General features: G+C 42.6%; 1 protein-coding gene across 6 annotated transcripts in view; it reads right to left on the bottom strand.

Moving 5' to 3' along the window:
* Nucleotides 1-18,764, bottom strand: part of LOC137413186 (golgin subfamily A member 2) — a 96,602-nt gene that overhangs the window by 61,801 nt on the left and 16,037 nt on the right. For 4 of the 6 annotated variants that reach the window (XM_068098581.2, XM_068098584.2, XM_078783466.1 and 1 more), the window contains 10 exons: nucleotides 17,558-17,617; nucleotides 16,685-16,765; nucleotides 15,074-15,112; nucleotides 11,480-11,551; nucleotides 10,694-10,787; nucleotides 10,306-10,412; nucleotides 5,533-5,591; nucleotides 5,235-5,376; nucleotides 5,014-5,103; nucleotides 4,788-4,895 (listed from right to left, as the gene is read on the bottom strand). In XM_068098581.2, coding sequence (XP_067954682.2) covers nucleotides 4,788-4,895; nucleotides 5,014-5,103; nucleotides 5,235-5,376; nucleotides 5,533-5,591; nucleotides 10,306-10,412; nucleotides 10,694-10,787; nucleotides 11,480-11,551; nucleotides 15,074-15,112; nucleotides 16,685-16,765; nucleotides 17,558-17,617 — 852 coding nt within the window. The remainder of the gene's footprint in view (nucleotides 1-4,787; nucleotides 4,896-5,013; nucleotides 5,104-5,234; nucleotides 5,377-5,532; nucleotides 5,592-10,305; nucleotides 10,413-10,693; nucleotides 10,788-11,479; nucleotides 11,552-15,073; nucleotides 15,113-16,684; nucleotides 16,766-17,557; nucleotides 17,618-18,764) is intronic. The other 2 variants (XM_068098583.2, XM_068098585.2) reach the window with 2 other exon arrangements.

Below are 18,764 nucleotides of genomic sequence, written 5' to 3'. Positions count from 1 at the left end.
GCAAATGCCTGCCTGTACGTCGTCGTTTCTGCGTATATCGCATCATCCAAAAAAAAAGAAGCAAGCAACTTCGGCCGCTCGAGGAAAGACGGGGCACGCCTACTTTTAGGAGGCGAGCGTCGATCCCCGGGGCGGCCGGCTTCACGGAACCCTGAGCTCGTTCGTTCGTCACAGACGACACGACACGACCACCGGTGAAACTGCTCGGACACGTTGGGTAAAGCACGCCGTGGTGAAGCGGGCCACAGAGCCACTCGACACACAAGCCAGCTCACGGTCGACACGTCCGTGCCGGTCACCCTGTTCGAGGAGAAGACCCAACCGATAGAAAACAACGGAGGGACTCCCGACGGGGAGCGGAAAAAGATTCAGGGCGAAGCCGCAGCCTCCTCCAGTTATTTACTCTAGTTTTACGGTGTTCGTCTTCATTTTAAGGCATTACGCCCGGTTTACATCAAAAGCCGAGTTACGTCACGGCTTATGGAACCAATTAATGACGTAGGCTGGGGTATTACTGTATAGTATAATATATATATATATTGTTGCGGTTTTTAGAACCCTCACTTTTGTAAATAAATAATAACTCTTGTAAATATCCCATCATTTAATAAGGTCAAAGGTCGCACCTATAGTTAGGCCACAGCAACACGTAGGACACCATAGGACTTTCAGTTATTTCCTTAATATGTGTTTCAGATAAGGCTGTGTTCCCAATAGTTGAATCTGTGTTGCATTAATTAAATAAGATAGGCCCCATTCCGTCCATTTTGCCAGTCTCTCTCTCCAAATTGTATTACGCGCCTCTGCCAGCCGCAGCCGCCTCAGCGTTCGCTCAGGCGACGCCATCACGCACGCGGTCAAGCTTGGAGAAGAAGGGGGCGGAGCGCCAAGAACGAGGCGTGGCCCTGTCAACGAGCCGTCAAGGGCGGAGCCGGTGAGCCCTCGCTAACCAAGCAGGGCAGAGGTGAGCTCGCTGGCGGGCGTGGCGCGGATTGATCTATAAGCGCACTATCTAAGCGCACGCGCCAAGCCCTATCACGGACTGCGCGGGGAGAGCTCGAATATCACAGACTGCGCGGGGAGAGCTCAAATATCACGGACTGCGCAGGGGACCGTCGTTATTAACAGAACTGTGCAGAGACGTCTGATTGTAACGCTATTGAGAGAACTGCACCGGGGGACTCCTTTCGTAACGGACTGCGCGGAGGTCGGGCGAGCGAGCACATTGTTTCTTAACGGACTGATCCAGGAGCGCTCCATTTGTTACGAACTGCCTGTTTGATACGGACCTTGATTGATCGGGAGAGAGAGAGCGTTTGGCACGCTATACGTATGCGGCATTCCAGCCCCTCGCATATGTAAGGTCCGGTCACGCGCCAACAACACGCGAAGCTGCCTGCCGTTCTTCGCCCGCGGACCCGGAGCCTGGATGGAGCCTACCTGCCTGGACCCATCTGCCTGGGCCTTCCTCCCCTACCAGCTACCATCCCGTGTAAGTCTGTCTGTTTGTCCGGGGTTGTAAGTAAGACTGTTTAGATAAGCTTGCCCTGTGTCCTTTTGTTTCTTCTTCTTCTTGTACATGCTTTCGTTTCCTCTTCTTTTGGTTTTGTACATAATTAATAAATCCACTCTTTGTTCTTCCCTTACTCTGGTTTCCTCTTATTCGATCGCTTTAGTCTTTTCTCGATTGAGTACCTGTGGCACGATTTGGAAACCGCTATAATCGGGTGTAATATTTGTTAACGGCTCGAGTCGCGGCTCGCTTCGCTCGGCGTGTCCATTAACACTGCGGCTCGGGAGGGAGTTATCTCCTCGCTTCATGGCCGGTGGTAGTACTTAGGTACTAAGACTAATTAGGCTTACAACCCGACTTACCACGGACCGGAAGTGACGTCCTAATTTCCAGGATTGGGGGACGGCCAGCTTAAAAGACAAGGGGATTAACCCCCCCTTGATAAGGGGAGCGCCGACCCCCGAATCCGCAACAATATATATATATATATAATATACAGTCACGTGAAAAAGTAAGTACACCACATGTAAAGTTTTGACTTTTTCAACATATTTCAACATACAGCTATTTGATCTTCATTTGAACAATATTGATAGATAAAGGTGATATAATATAACAAATATCATGAAACATTTACATTTTTAGTCCATTGTATAATTTAAATAAACATAAATGCGAATTTTGCATGTGGAAAAAGTAAGTACATTTATCACTACTTCAAATACCTAAAATTAGAACCAGGTGCACCAGCTCAGGTGCAAATGATTAGAACATCCTTCGTGAAGATCTTGGAGGAACCTGTCTTATTTAAACCTCAGACATTTAGTTTGGTTTGCTCTTTGTTGTTGAAGTGTGCGGCGTCACCATGCCTAGATCAAAAGAGCTCTCTGAGGCCTTCACAAAGAAGGTTATAGATGCCTACAAGTCTGGGAAGGAATTTAAAAAGATCTCCAAACAATTTGAAATCAATCATTCGACTGTCCGGAAGATCATCTACAAGTGGAGAGGATTCCAAACAACTGCCAACTTGTTCAGGCCGGGCCGCCCAAGCAAGTTCAGCCGGAAACCAGACCGCAAGATGCTGAAAGAAGTCTCTAAGAACCCCAGAATGTCATCACGGGACCTACAGGTGGCTCTTGCCACTGTTTTTTTTTTTTTTGTTTGTTTTTTGATGTTGATGACTGTTGATGTCAAAGTTGTTTGACTGTTGTTTGACTGTTGATGTCAAAGTGCACGAGTCTACCATTAGAAAGAGGCTGCACAAATTTGATCTACATGGGAGGTGTGCCAGGATGAAACCTTTGCTGTCCAGAAAGAACATCAGGGCAAGACTAAAGTTTGCCAATAAACACCTCAGCAAAGACCAGCACTTCTGGAACAATGTGCTCTGGACAGATGAGTCAAAGGTAGAGCTATTTGGCCACAGTACCATAAGACATGTTTGGCGAAAACCAAAGACAGCATTTGATCACAACAACCTGATACCAACTGTAAAGCATGGTGGTGGAAATCTTATGGTTTGGGGCAGCTTTGCTGCATCAGGGCCTGGGCAGCTCACCATCATAGAATCCACTATGAATTCTTCATTGTACCAAAGGGTGCTTAAGGATAATGTGAGGCCATCTGTCGGAAAGTTGAAGCTCAACCGAAGGTGGACCTTGCAACATGACAATGACCCTAAACATACCAGTAAATCCACCAAGGAATGGCTGAAAAGAAAGAAATGGAGGGTTCTGGAATGGCCAAGTCAAAGCCCGGATCTAAATCCCATCGAGATGTTGTGGGGGGGTTTGAAACGAGCTGTGCATGCAAGAAACCCCTCAAACATCGCACAGCTGAAAGAATTCTGCATGGAGGAGTGGGCAAAAATTTCTCCCAGTCGATGTCCGAGACTGTTAGACAGTTATAAGAAATGCCTACTTGAGGTTGTTTCTGCCAAAGGGGGTGATATCACCTATTGGAGCCAAGGGTGTACTTACTTTTTCCACATGCAAAATTTGCATTTATGTTTATTTAAATTATACAATGGACTACAAAATGTAAATGTTTCATGATATTTGTTATATTATATCACCTTTATCTATCAATATTGTTGAAATGAAGATCAAATAGCTGTATGTTGAAATATGTTGAAAAAGTCAAAACTTTACATGGGGTGTACTTCCTTTTTCACGTGACTGTATATACAGTGCATTCAGAAAGTATTCAGACCCCTTCACTTTTTTCACATTTTGTTATGTTGCAGCCTTATGCTGAAATCGTTCACATTCATTTTTTCCCTCATCAATCTACACTCAATACCCCATAATGACAAAGAGAAAACAGGATTTTAGAAAGTTTTGCAAATTTATTAAAAAGAAAAAACTGAAATATCACATTGACATAAGTATTCAGACCCTTTGCTATGACACTTGAAATTTAGCTCAGGTGCCTCCCATTTCTCTTGATCATCTTTGAGATGTTTCTACACCTTGATTGGAGTCGACCTGTGGTAAATTCAATTGATTGGACATGATTTGGAAAGGCACACACCTGTCTATATAAGGTCTCACAGCTGACAATGCATATCAGAGCAAAAACCAAGCCATGAGGTCGAAGGAACTGCCTGCAGAGCTCAGAGACAGGATTGTGTCGAGGCACAGATCTGGGGAAACCTACAAAAAAATCTCAGCTGCATTGAAGGTTCCCAAGAGGACAGTGGCCTCCATAATTCTTAAATGGAAGAAGTTTGGAACAACTAGGACTCTTCCTGGAGCTGGCCGCCCGGCCAAACTGAGCAATCGGGGGAGAAGGGCCTTGGTAAGAGAGGTGATCAAGAATCCGATGGTCACTCTGGCTGAGCTCCAGAGATCCTGTGTGGAGATGGGAGAAACTTCCAGAAGGACAACCATCACTGCAACACTCCACCGATGTGGGCTTTATGGCAGAGTGGCCAGACGGAAGCCAAACAGTTCAATCTTGGTTTCATCAGACCACAGAATCTTGTTTCTCACAGTCTGAGAGTCCTTTTGGTGCTTTTTTGCAAACTCCAAGCAGGCTTTCATATGTCTTTCACTGAGAGGCTTTCAGCATAAGGCTGCAACATAACAAAATGTGAAAAAAGTGAAGGGGTCTGAATACTTTCTGAATGCACTATATATATATATATATATATATATATATATATATATATATATATATATATATATATATATATATATATATATATTCAAACTTGGCCATGTCCCTTGGTCACTGTAGAAATAAAGAAATAAAGAAATATTGTGATGCACACCTGCTGAGTGGTACGTATTGCATGTTCCTGCCAATTTACGGAAGACTCCTGCAACTGCTGCATTAACCTGTCACGCTCAGCACCAAGTTGTCGAGCCGCTTCTTCAGCCTGGGGAGTGATGAGAAATGCGGGCAAATGCAGTCCCAGTGGAAGGAGCAGGGATAGGGGGTGGAAGGAGGGGGTGTGGGTAAATAAATAAAACAATGGCATTCCCACACAAATCTACCTGTTCTAAGCGCAGCTCCAGATTCTGCACCTGCTCCTGAGCAATCTGCAGTTGTGATGTCGAGTCTGCTGCTCCTAAATCACTACTCAGCTGTAACAAGATGATCAACCAAAAAGCTTGTGCATAAAACAAGAGAAAGTAACTATCCATCTGTCAGCAAAGACTCAAAACGAACATAAATACTCGATTCAAGTAAATGTTAAATGGAACAGCCATTGCACCTGCTGGATGTTCAGTTCTGACAGCTCCAATTTCCGCTGCACTTCCAACAGCTGGGCCTGCGCATTCTCTGCCTCATGTTGTTTGCTCTTCAGCCTCTCCGAAAGCTCAGAGGTTTGCTGCCTCAAATCCTCTCTGTCCTTCCTTCAAACACCATGACAATGTGATGTGAACAAAATTGGGCAAAAGCTCCACTAAGTCAAGAGTTTCAATGAGGTACATTCCATACAAAGAAAAGGATATTAAAAACGATTATTAAGAGTTGTAGACAGCATATAAATGAAAACAGAAGAAACATACTTCAGTCTGTTACTTTCCATCTTGCATTCTTCTTTCTCCTTCTGCAACTGCATGGACAACTGTAATGAAAGTAGGAAGCAATCCTGTAATGAAAATTGCCGTATGAAAGATATACAGGAGGTCCTCAGGTCCTCACTATGCGTCCAAAAAAGTTGTACTTGCAACAAGACAGATAGCAGTAGTACAGCTAATAAGCTCTCATATTTTAACAAATTGTGCATTTTTTGAGAAAAGCTGAGAAATTTCATGCTTTTCTCATAAAATGTACAATTGTTGTTGTTATCCGCTGTACTACAGGGAATTTTTCCCCATAAGAATTAATGTAACTGGGGGCTGGGGGGGAGGGAGTGCATTCCCACACTTAGTTTACATCCTATCTAACACCACTCAACAAGCCTGTGCAATCAAAAAATACAATATATTAAACAATTTTAAAAACATTTAAGTTGGTCGGCAGAGGTTGGAGATGCAGGGGGATGGTTTGCCACTGCCATCTCAACATCATATGAAGATATGGCCGTTGCAGCAGTTGCAATCTTATTTTGGAGGCCAGAAGGTCCTGGTTTTTCCTTGAATGGTTTGGGTTCCTTCGGCTTTCTAAAGAATGCGTCCAATGCTGTCTGCTTACCCAATCATAAATTACTTTGTAGCATGCCAAACTGTCGTTTGATGCTTCATGCTACCTTTGCAGATCGATGTTGAAGGTTGTCATGAGCGCTGAAAATCTCAATCATCTGCTCAGCGAGGTCAAAAACGGAGCGCAGAACCTTGGTTGTAAGGCCTCTCATTTTAGAAGACTGGGGTAGTCATCATCCATACTTCTTCAATGACAACCTGCTTATCCAACTCGGCAAGATCTTCATTGGTGAGAGGCTGTGCGTGGGACTCGAGTACGTAGTTCTGCAACATCAACTTCCACCTCATCAAAGCCTACCTCTTTCGCAAGCTCCACTAACTCGTTACTTATGGGCACCTCTTCAAAGTTAGTGAAAACATGAACAGCATCAGGGTAAACACTCCGCCAGCAACCGTTCTTCGAACGGGAAACAATTTCCTCCCAAGCAGCACCATCAATATTCACGGAATGCATAATGTTATATCCCTTCCAAAATTCTGTAACGGTAAGTTGTCTTTTTTCATCTGTGTAGCTAACCCCCGCTCTAGCAGGGAAAATGGCCTTAAAATGCATGTTGTTGTGTTGTGTTGTAGCGAATGAGCATGCTGAACATCGTTCGCAAATAGTAAGTTTTATATGTTGCGATTATGCCCTGGTCCATCGGTTGAATCAGCGAAGTTGTCCTCGGTGGCATAAACACAACTTTGGGATTTGGATATAAAGATTCATAGTGCAACGCATGCACACTGGCATTATTCAAAATCAGGACAATCATGAAATCGCGATTGTTCTTTTCACAATATTTCTTCATTTCGGGCACAAAGTAGTCCACAAACAATTCGTGAATAATTTGTCCCATAATCCAGGCCTTCCTGTGAGATTTCCAAGCGACAGTAAGATGGATTTCACACAGTTTTTCATTGGACGAGGATTCTCACTACGGTAGACGAGCAATGGCTTAAGTTTCATGTCACCATTCGCATTGCCGCCGAAGAGGAGAGGAAACCGATCCTTTGAAGCCTTGAACCCAGAAGCACTTTTTCCCCTCAGAGATGTCTGCCTTCGACGGCATATATTTCCAACATAGCCGCCTTCGTTGATAACTGCCTTCAATGTGTGGGAAAGCACATCGGTTGCGTCAGCATCGGCACTTGCACTTGCACTTTTGCCCAACACTCAGATGTTCTTGAATGCATACTGTGACTGAAATCAGGGAACCATTCACGGCTTGCGTTAAATTTTTCCTCTTCGGCAGTGAGAATTCTCTCCACCACTCCTTCTGGGTGTCTTTGAATAAGCTAAGAGCCTTCTCCTGGGAGACCTAGACTGATTGGGGTCTTCCTTTTCTTGACGTCATCCATCCAGGCAGAGGGCCTTCTCCCCATTTTTTTCCATCACCTCACTTCATTGATGACTTATCTATATATTTGAGTGCTGAGGCTTATCCTGGCCTTTCTTCAAGATGTTGTTGGCATTCTTTAAAATAGTTTGAACAGTTATCGGTGGAAACCCAGGACGGCGAGCAATATTGGCGGGTTGTTCACCTTACTATAATTCACCAAATGTCCGTCCGTCTGTCTGTCTGTTCGAAGGTACCGTAAAAACTGCTGAACCGATCGCAACGATATTTTGGGTGGATAATCCTGGGATCTCCAGGAGTAAAATAAGCTATTTAGTTTTCCCAATTTCAGCTTTAGTCTCCAGCATTCTCAGGTTTGGACTCCCGCATAACATTCGCGTTCGCATAACGTTCATTGTGACGATAACGTTCATTGTGACGATGTCTTTTATTTTACTCCTGATGTTGTTTTCCTGGGTGACGCACAAACGGCTGCACCGATCGCTGCACAGCTGCACCGATCGGACTCGGTGACCTCGGACAAAGACCTTTTATAAGGATACGGGTTGAATCCCTGCTTGAGAGAATTCCATCCCCCTCGCAGCCATCACAGCCGTCTCTCCAACTCACAATCCCAAGAGATATGCGGAAAGGACGACCCAAAACCAATATAAACATCATTAAACATCATTCGTATATAAACATCATTAAAAGTAAATAATGACCTCGGACAAAGTTCAAACGCCGTTTAATCTCTAAATTAGAGAATTCCACATAGCTATTTGGGCGGTGTATACACTAACAGATCGCTGTCTCCATCGATCTTGCCAAGGCCATAACAGCGATCGGCTCAAAATCCTTTTCACTGTTGATTTGGTACAGTTACACGTATCGGGAATTTGGTACACATATCGGGAGTACATACGACATAGCGATTGCGAACACGATTATCGATCACGATTCACGATCACGATCATCACGATCATAGTATATCGATCACGATTTGAAACACGATGGAATAATATTTACCGATATGAACAGTGATGTGGCTTTTATTGAAATTCTAAAGATACTGTTTAGATTTTGATGATTTGCGTGTGATATGATTCAACGGATGTTTATATGAATCGTTTAAAATATTTTTACAACCTTCAATTTCTGATATTTTGCCTTTTCATTTCGGCTTCCCAATTGAAGCCCCGCCCATAGGGCGGGTACAGTTGCTAGTCATAATTGTTTCGTTTCACTATGTCAAATTTGACATCCAGAATTACACTACTGCGTTGCCGCTTATGTGCAGGTTCTCCCTTTCTGTTACCACTTTGTTTACCACTCATTGTGCAACGATTACTGTGGTAAGGTATGCACACAAATATAAAAATACAGTAATGCACAGTACATGGTGGTAAGTCAGGTCCAACAATGCACAGCGTGAGATATAATCTGAGAGGGAGAGGACACAATGCATTGTGGTACGGAATGCTGGGGAACTGGTAAGCAAAGCATTGTGGGGTGGGTCACCTGGAAACTGCTCTTCCGTCCAATGGACGTTAGTGAGGGGAATTGTTGGATGTATAATGAAAATGTTCCTCATTACCTCTGCCAACAAAGGTGAATGGAGGTTATACTTTCACCCCTGTCTGTCTGTCTGTCTGTTTGTTTGTTTGTGAACAAGATATTTCAAAAAGTTGTGGACGGATTTGGACGAAATTTGGCAGAGGTAGCGTATGTGACAAGGACAAAATGATTAGACTTTGGTGAAGATCCGGATTCGGATCTGGCTGCTTGAATTTGTTTTAGTGATTCTTCACCATTGGGAGATCGGGATAAAAACGATACATAGCAGGATATCTCAAAAAGTTGCGAACAGATTTGGACGAAACTTGGTGGAGAGGTTGTGTGTGTGACAAGGACTAATCGATTCGATTTTGGTGAAGATCTGAATATGGATTCGGACATGAGAATTATTTAATTTTTTTAAGTGATTCTTCACCATTGGGAGATAGGGATAAAAACGATACATAGCAGGATATTTCAAAAAGCTATGGATGGATTTGGACGAAACTTGGTGGATAGGTTGTGTGTGACAAGGAAGAATCAATTCAATTTTGGTGAAGATCCGGATCCAGCTAGTAGAATTTTAAAGTAATTCTTCACCATTGGGAGATAAGGCCAAAAACAATATATAGCAGGATATCTCCAAAAGTTGTGGACAGATGATTTTGATTAAATGCGATTCTGTATTGTGATTTTCTGGTCTACTCTAGGATACAAATCGTAAACTGTTCACCTGGCGGAGGTATGCTCTCTATTGAGTGCTGTTCTAGTTATCTTATGGACTTGTATGTGAAACGGCAGATAGCGGGGAGAGAAGGCCATCTGGTTCATCATTTGTGTGCTGTAATTCACAGTTGTAAGTCTTCCGGCAGGGAAATTGCCCAGAACACCAACACATAGAAGCACAGGATTTCAAAAATATAGCCTAGGATCTTTTAATATAGAGAATCTATATGTAAATATGACAAGAGTATGCACACCCTCAACCAAATCCACCTGCTGATGCCATGTTTTATAGTGATAATCCCTTTTCCACCCACTCCCTGTCCTTGTATCCCTCTAGCCCTCCCTTCTTTCTCCCTCTAACAGCCCTCTCTCTTTCTCCTTCACATCCTCTTTCCCTCCCTCTAACCCACTCACCCCCTATACCCCTCACTTCCTTTCCCTCCGTTTCACTGTAAACCATTACCAAGCAATGCCATTACGAAGCTATTAAAATACATCAGCAATACAAGTGTACAAAACCAATATTATTGCTCACATGCTCAAAATGTCTGTGGTAGGAAGCAGCAGTTGCCAGCGACTGCTCCAGTTCCACCACGTGTCGGTGAGAGGCATGCAGCCGAGATGCCAAATCCTGGGCCTCACCTGCAAAGCAAGAAGCCAGGAATCGACAATGTTCCTGCACAATGATCAATACACAAAACCCAATGAAATCATTATAGTGATTAATCAAATCAAGTGACACATCAAACAAGGTGTGAATTTTTTTTCCCCCTAAATGTTTGAAAGAATAAAGAAATGAAAAGACAAGATAGAGGATTCTAAATAAATAAAATAGATGGCCAACATTTGCACGTAAAAATGAGCCAGTTCTCCAAAGTACTCTCAACAGGTATCAAAAAGGTCCTAATTTCAAGTCGACATACATGCTTTTTGTTCTGCTGCCCGCTGAGTGTGCTTCAGGGATGTGAGCAGGTCATGTTTTTCAGCAACCAAGACACTAATCGTTTGAATTTGAACCTGGAATGTGATCAAAAAAACAAACAAACGTGGCACAATATTTCACAGGTCGGAGGTACTACCGCAGTGCATAACAACGTACCAGCACTAAGAGTGCAAATAAACGAAGTTAACATTCCTCAAATTATTACACCGACACTCTCTTATAATCACCGGTATTCTAGTCATAACCTCACATTGTAATCAAAACGTATAACTGTAACTGTATGAGCAGCGGATGAAAAGTTATCATTTTGTATGCAGCATGTAGCTGTTGGGTTTCATCGTTTTCTGGGGGGTGTGAGGGTGCATATGATGCAATGCCTCTGTAGGTTAGGGCAGGAATTTGTAATTTGTTCATGGTGTTGGCGATAGCTCGTCTACTCTTCACGAATGATACCGTGGGGCATTTAACGTCCAACTAATGTTGAAAAATGGGACACAGAGTTTAACGTCAAATCCGAGGGACGGCACGCACATCGATGAATCGTCAGCAATACAGCTGACCTGGCGGAGATAGCAGGCAACTCATCCATATCTGTGAAGCAGTGGGATGACAGTTTATAGCTGGGACGAGATTTGAAAACCGGGCTAGATGGCGCAGAAGCTAGTGTGCATACCTCCAGGCAAGCTCCTGGTAAAAATACATTATTGCATCTTGAAACTCATAGGAAGGCTAATAGCTCACACCACCCCTGCAAGCAGGCCATTACCTCGAGTTGCTGCCGCACAGCAGCCCTTTGCTCCATGTGTTTCTCTTCCTGCTCCTTCCTCTCCCGCAGGACCTGTATATACATATGATACAAAGCATTAGAATAACAAGTAAAAAACAAAAACTCAAGATGGCAAAACACTTGTAAATTAACCAAACACTGAATCACATTGTCAACTAGAATGGCACTTGGCAGAGAGCATACATCCACCATGCTGAACAGTTTACGTTTTGTATCCCACTGATAGGTCCAGAATATCTGGATCCGTCATATCTGGATCTGACATGAACCAAAATCTAATCAGCTTGTTCTTGTCATTTACCCAACTCATCCACAAGATTTGTCATAATTTATCCACAACTTTTTGAAATATCATACTATATATTATTTTGGCCCTATCACTGAATGGTGAAGAATCGCTTAAGAAATTAAATAATTCTCATATCCGGATCCGTATTCGGATCTTCACAAAAATCTAATCAATTTGTCCTTGTCACACACACAATTTGTCCACCAGATTTCATCCGAATCGGTCCACATATTTTTGATATATCCTGCACACAAACAGACAGACAGGTATAAAAACATAACCTCCATCCACCTTTGTTGGGTGGAGGTAAAAAGGAGAAAGTAATGGCAACAAGCAAGCAGGCTTGCTTTGGAGTCAAGGTCTTTGATAAGATTACTGAAAGCCTTATTTAAATATGGTAGATACTGATAGGATATGTTTAATTGAATGTGACGAGAGGAAAAACAAGCTTTTTTTTTTCTTCTTTTTTTGTATACAGAGTCGAGGCTCGTGAAAGAGCTAACATTTATCAAACAAACAAATCAAACAAACAAGTAAACAAAGTATATAAAAATGGGAGCGGTCGACAAGATGGGGAGAGAAGGGGAGGAAGCACACAAACACAACATTTGAGAGCAGGGACATCGGGAGATGTGTGGGAGGGAGAGGGCCTGGGGGGAGGCAGGATAGGTATAAAACGCAAGGACACCAAGGACTTCCAGGAAAGAAGACAAAAGTCACCTCAAAAAAGTGGATTTGGGGTGAAATTAGGGGGGTAGAAAAGATCAAGGTTTTGGATTGGGGAAGATAAGAGATGGTGGTGAACAGCCGTTTTAAAGACCTGGAGGGAGGAGTGGGATTGAAGAGAGTGAGGGAGTTTGTTCCAGAGGCGGGAGAAAAGAGGAATGAAGGAGTGAAGGTGAGCAGAGAGTCTTGATTTTGGCAGTTTAACCATAAGAGGGTTGCAGGCAGATCTTGTGCGACCTGCAGGAATATTTGGGGGACAGAGCCCAGAGAGAGCTGGGGGAGCAAGGCCGGAGAGGAGTCGGTAGAAGACGGAAAGACCACCAACCTGCCTGCGGTGAGTAAGTGAAAGGCCCTCGGAGATAGCGTCATCACGGGAGATTCCAATGATTCTGAACGCTTTGGTTTCAACAGCGTGAAGACGAGCTAGGTGTGAGGCAGGAGCACCAGCCCAGAGGGGAGAGCAGTATTCCATTGAGCTGCGGATGAAAGCCTTGTATGTGGTGAGGAGCTCAGGTGTGCCAAGGAAGGACTTCGCACGACGGAGGATGCCCAGTCGGCGACTGGCTTTGGAGGCCAGCTTGGAAATGTGGTTTTCCCAGGAAAGAGCATGGCAGATAGTGAGACCCAAAAGCTTGAGTGACAGAACTTCTTGGAGAGGATTATTCAGAAAGTAGATGGGAGGGTTGTCCAGTCGGTCTTTTCGGAGAGACATCGTAAGAGTGTGAGATTTGTCAGGATTGAAAGACATGTTCCACTTGTTTGACCAGTCTGTGATTTTGTCCAGGTCTGCAGAGAGTGAGGAGGCTGCAGACTGCCCATCTGAGGGATGAGGAATGGAGCGGCAGAGAGTGGAGTCATCAGCAAAGAGATAGAGAGGATTTTCAAGAGAAGCCATAAAAGACAAAAAATTGTTTTTACAGCGAATGGTTACCAATCTATCTGATATTCATAATAATCAGGTCTTCTGTATCCTCAAACCTCCACAAAAGGAACTGCAATCGGTTCTTGATTTGGCACAAAAAGCCATGCTGTAACTATTTAAATGTCTAAGTGAGACCATGTGTGCAACATCTGCTCTGCTTGATGGCAGGTATACGGCAGCCACAATTTCACGAGAGACTATATGACATCGAGCAATATCAGGTGGCATTCCTCTCGGTGGGATAATTGCAATTGTGTTAAAGAAGAGGGAAACTCGACGCAGGCCCTAATACAATGGTATAACACAACCATGCCTTCATATTAAACTGAACAATCACCATTTAAATTTTATTCTTCTATGTTAAACCATAGACAGAGTGACGAACTCATGTGGTTCAATAAGTGTTGCAGTTTAGCACTCATAGGAGTCAGGGATAATATTGGTATGGTCTACAAAAAGTGATAGAGCCAATTCCATAATGCTTTGCCACAGAATATACGTCTCCGCACATGGCCTCAATCCTTCCAAAATAAATAAATAAATAAATAAATACATCCCTAATAGAGATTATGAAGAACAGCACTCTGACATTGTGACATCGACTGATATGCCTCCACATTATCACATCATTAAATAATGCTTGCACCAAGTTTGATTTAAATCCATTCAGCTGTTCTCAAGTATCACATTTTTACTGGTCATGACCTCTGATCTTTGAACTTTGACGCAAAATCCAATTCGCTCATCTTTGCCTCATAATATATACTTACACCAAGTTTGGTCAAAATCCCATCACTGCTTCACAAGTTAGCACAGTAACAATTTATACATACCGGGACCTCTATCTGACCTTTGACCTCTTAATCCCATAATCAAACTAGAACGGCACTCAGTAGAGAGCATACGTCCACCTGGTTGGCCATATCACTCAATGGTGAAGAATGAATCACTTTTAAAATTATACTAGCTGGATCCGGATCCGGATCTTCACCAAAATTGAATCGATTCTTCCTTGTCACACACACAACCTGTCCAACAAGTTTCGTCCCAATCCGTCCATACTTTTTTGAGACATCCTGCTATGTATCGTTTTTGGCCCTATCTCCCAATGGTAAAGAATCACTTTAAAAATTCTAGTAGCCGGATCCGGATCCGGATCTTCACCAAAATGTAATCATTTCGTCCTTGTCACATATTCTACAATTCTGCCAAATTTCATCCGAATCCATCCACAACCTTTTGAGATATTTTGTTCACAAACGGACAAACAAACAGACAGACAGGGGTGAAAAGATAACCTCCATCCTTTGGTGGCGGAGGTAATCAGTTAATCTTTGCATCATTATACATGTTTCACCAAGAGCCAATACCCAGTCACCATGTTTCACCAAGATCCCTTCAGCTGTTCTTAAGTCATCATGGTAATGAAAACCTATCACGGACGGACGACAACCCAAAATCATAATGCCTCTGGCGATTTCGTCGGCGGAAGAATAAAAATATACACTGCAAGACTTTGGAGGGGAATGCACAAAAGTATTCAATTTGAAAATGGAGCACCTTCAGGGAAAATTCAACGTCGATAAAGAAAACCCGAAGCCAAGCCCCAAATATAATGAAAGCCAACAAAACTCACCTTTTGTAACTCTTCCGCCAGGCATGATGCTTGCTGCTTCTGAAAAGAGAGTTTAAAATTGCAATCATATTCGAGTTCAGATGAAGGGAAATACTGCCGTGAGAACAACATCGTATTTTGAACTCTGAAGTTAGCAGGTTACATTGGGGACCCACCGCAAGCCGTTTCATAAATAAAAGAGGGAATGCCTCCATATAGGGTGTAATTCATGTTACGATATAACTAATGCATGGTCTTCATTGAGCCAAGCTCCCTGCGCGCAAGCCAGTTTCCATGGCCAATAATGGAAAGTAAAATGTATTTACGTAATTAAAATCGGTAGATGAAGCAAAGTTAAGCCAAAATGAGTGTGTGATAGTTGTGAGACCAATCATCTACCCAGGCCAACCAGCACCCACAGGCATGTTTGTTTTGTGTGGTGGCTTTAAGTATTTGAGAAATGTTTCAAAATGCTGTTGCAGAAGCCTAATCGTGACCAACACACGAGGCTCCGAAGGTGTACCATCTGGGTTTGGTGTCCATTTTATTAAAGTAGCACTTGGGTGGTGGGTGGGGGGAAGCTGAGGCTTAAATTGGAGCGATCTTCAATTGCCTTCACGCAAGTCACAGCAAACTATGGCTGCACAACACATCAGGTGAAAAAACAAATTACACTATTAAATTCCAATCGGGTCGACTCTTTTTATCACTTTGTTTACAAATATATTTTGGCAAGAACTGATCTTATCCAACAACTAGAAAACATTGCAAAGTGCAAAGCCCATCCACATCCGCTTTATACTCCAACTAAACGATGAAAACAATAGCCTTAAAAAAAATGCAAAAATTTATTAATTAGTGTTCTCCATATTCTCATAATAAAGGTTTGTTGAATATTTTATGAAAAAGCTCAAATGGTAAAAATGTTATGGCCTGGACAGACATATGAAGCTCAAATGGTAAATAAATAAATAAAACAGAAGCGATTAAGAAAACCTGGCCATCTCCAGTGGCAGATGGGCTAAAAGGCCTATTTATACTTACGGCTTCGCCCTTTGACATTTTGACCCAATTATTAATTACTCTTCTCCATATTCTCATAATAAAGATGCCATTGGGCCCATCACTGCTGTGCTGTATTCACATACCCCTTTTATTAAGGTAAACATCCTGGTTAAATCAAGCAAAGTGTCTATTCGGTTAAATTCCTTTCAAAAACACATCTACAACAACATTCATATAGCGCAGTGGGTCTATGTGGTCATTCTACCAGTGCCGAGTCAAACTTTTTCAAAAGAGCAATGTGGAATAAATTTTCACAGCACTGCAGATAAGAAAGACTATGCGGGTCCATGCATCACCCCCCTGATAAACTGAAATACTGTTTACTCTAGAGTTTATGGTCATCATGAAAAAGTGCATAATTAAAATAATAATCCAAGTAAACATCATCTCACCTGTTGATGGCCCAGGCCACAATACTCTTACACAAGCATTGTACCTGTTCTTCTCCTACCTCATCCTGCAACCTTGCACTCACTTGCAAACATCTAAACATAGATTCCTTCTCCCATTCTCAATCCCTTTGCTTAAACCACAACTCTCACCCACTGCCCTCAGCGATGTACTCACAAGCTCCAACACCCTGGCAGAAAGTTTTGCATTGTCCATTGTGTTGGCTTCAAGTTCAATAGCAAGGTTGCACAGTTTCACCTAAAAGGAAATTAAACAAATAGAAAACACAATTAGTAAAGTAGAAAACAACTTGGAAAAAGTGCTTCCAAACTGAGCAAGAAAACATTTTTCATATGGATTGCCTTTTCAAGTTGATCTCAAATATACATTTTCCTACTGTAAGTCATGTTTTGATATTTTCTCCTGAATATTAAGCTACTGCTTGTGAAGATTAAACAAATAAAATGCAGCATAGATATATTGCAAGACATTACTGTACTTTTACCTGAATTACAAGGACATTGGTAGCAATGGACAAACAACGCAACTTCGTCGTGGGAAGTGCTCCAGCTGGTAACACCAGCAACATCAACGCTCATTAATCAATACAAACCAATGATTAACACTCAATGCTTATGAATCAAACTTATATTTAAAAAAGACATGCAATTTTGAGGAAATTCCTTTGCTGTAGAGCATCTGAAACTGTTTATTTTAAATATTTTCATGAAGCTATCACATAGAGAAACTGTTCAGCAAATAATTAAAGGAAAAATAATACACAGGCAAAAAAAAAGAAAGTATGTGGCCATGGTTGGTCAAAGTGCGTAGTGCTGAAAATTAGCGCCGCAACTGAGCCAGGTTGTCCACAATAATTAACTGGTTCTGTGGCCTACAAGCATTCAACAAAATCCAAAAATTCCATGGCTTGTAGGAAACAATTAAGGTTCTTAAAATAATCCCCTCCCCCAAACAACTCTTTCATTAACAGTCGATTTAAAGAAAAAGAAAAAACATTTTTTATTTAAAGTAAATAAAATCCAACCTTACCTCCAGTTCAGCAAAATTTGAACAATTTCCATCATCAATTCCATTCAAAGCATGATCACACTGGAAGGAAAAGAAAAAGGATACATTTTCAACTTTTCTTCAGCAGTCACTGGAAAACAAATTCATTTTTTCTGAATCGTGTGCACAGGACTGCACATGATTAAAAAAAAAAAAAAAGGACAGGTTTGGTTTGAAATAATCAATTTTTGTTTGCAAATGTTTTTTTTGAAAAGAGACATTCAAATGCAGTACTGTACACAGAAAAATTCCTCAAGACTTTAATAGGATTTTAAATATTGATTATATATACAACAAGCAGAGTTACCTGGCGTTGCCCGGAAAATAAAGTCAGTCACGTGTGTGTCGTGCATTTTTTTATAGTCAGAGTAAGCCACGCCCCATGGTACCGCTGACACGCCCCTTGGGCACGCCCCTCGTCTAAATCTGATGCGCCCATGTTTTTTGTTGTGAAAAGTTACCCCCCATGGACCCCTTCTTCCCTCTCTAAGTCACTTCCTTAGGCTGTCCATGAGGCACAACCGAACAAACAGATGTTCACACATAGGGTTATAATATAATATAAGATAAGAATATATATATATATATATATAGTTGCGGATCTGCCGCCGGCCTTTTAGTCCCCTTGTCTTTGACTGGCCTGGCGTGACCCGGGACCTATGACGTCCCTCCCGGACAGAGCGAAATAGGGTATTAGGACCAAATTCGCTATTGCCTAAATACTCGCGCTGCCCTGAAGCGAGGAAACAAGCCCCGCACGAACCACGTGTGTCGATGATACGCCGAGCGGTTTGCGTACACGTGATTCACGCTATTATTAATACTAGACCCGATTGGAGCGATCTTATTCGTAACACGCTTAGTCAATGGCGAAATCACAAAGGAGATCGAATTGGAAAGGAAGAACAGGTTTATTTACACTATACACAATGATTCAAGAGCAGAGACACAGAGCAAATCCTTAAAAACAGTCTTATACTTAATCCCAAGGACACGGGCCCGTCTCACACACACACTCACACGGGGATTGCAGATGAGCGGGTTGATGTTCACCAGCGCGTCCAGGGATGGCTTCCGTGCAGCTCTCTCTCCGGTCCCCGGCACGTCCCGTGTAGATGGAAGTAGGTGAAGGCAGGAGCTCTCCGCGTGTCGTCTAAACGGAGCGATTTATCACGGGGCGAATTGGTCG

This window comes from Myxine glutinosa, chromosome 8 (genome assembly GCF_964187855.1).
Source record: "Myxine glutinosa chromosome 8, kmMyxGlut1.1, whole genome shotgun sequence".
Classification (NCBI taxonomy): domain Eukaryota; kingdom Metazoa; phylum Chordata; class Myxini; order Myxiniformes; family Myxinidae; genus Myxine; species Myxine glutinosa.
This window is presented reverse-complemented; position numbering and strand designations above follow the sequence as displayed.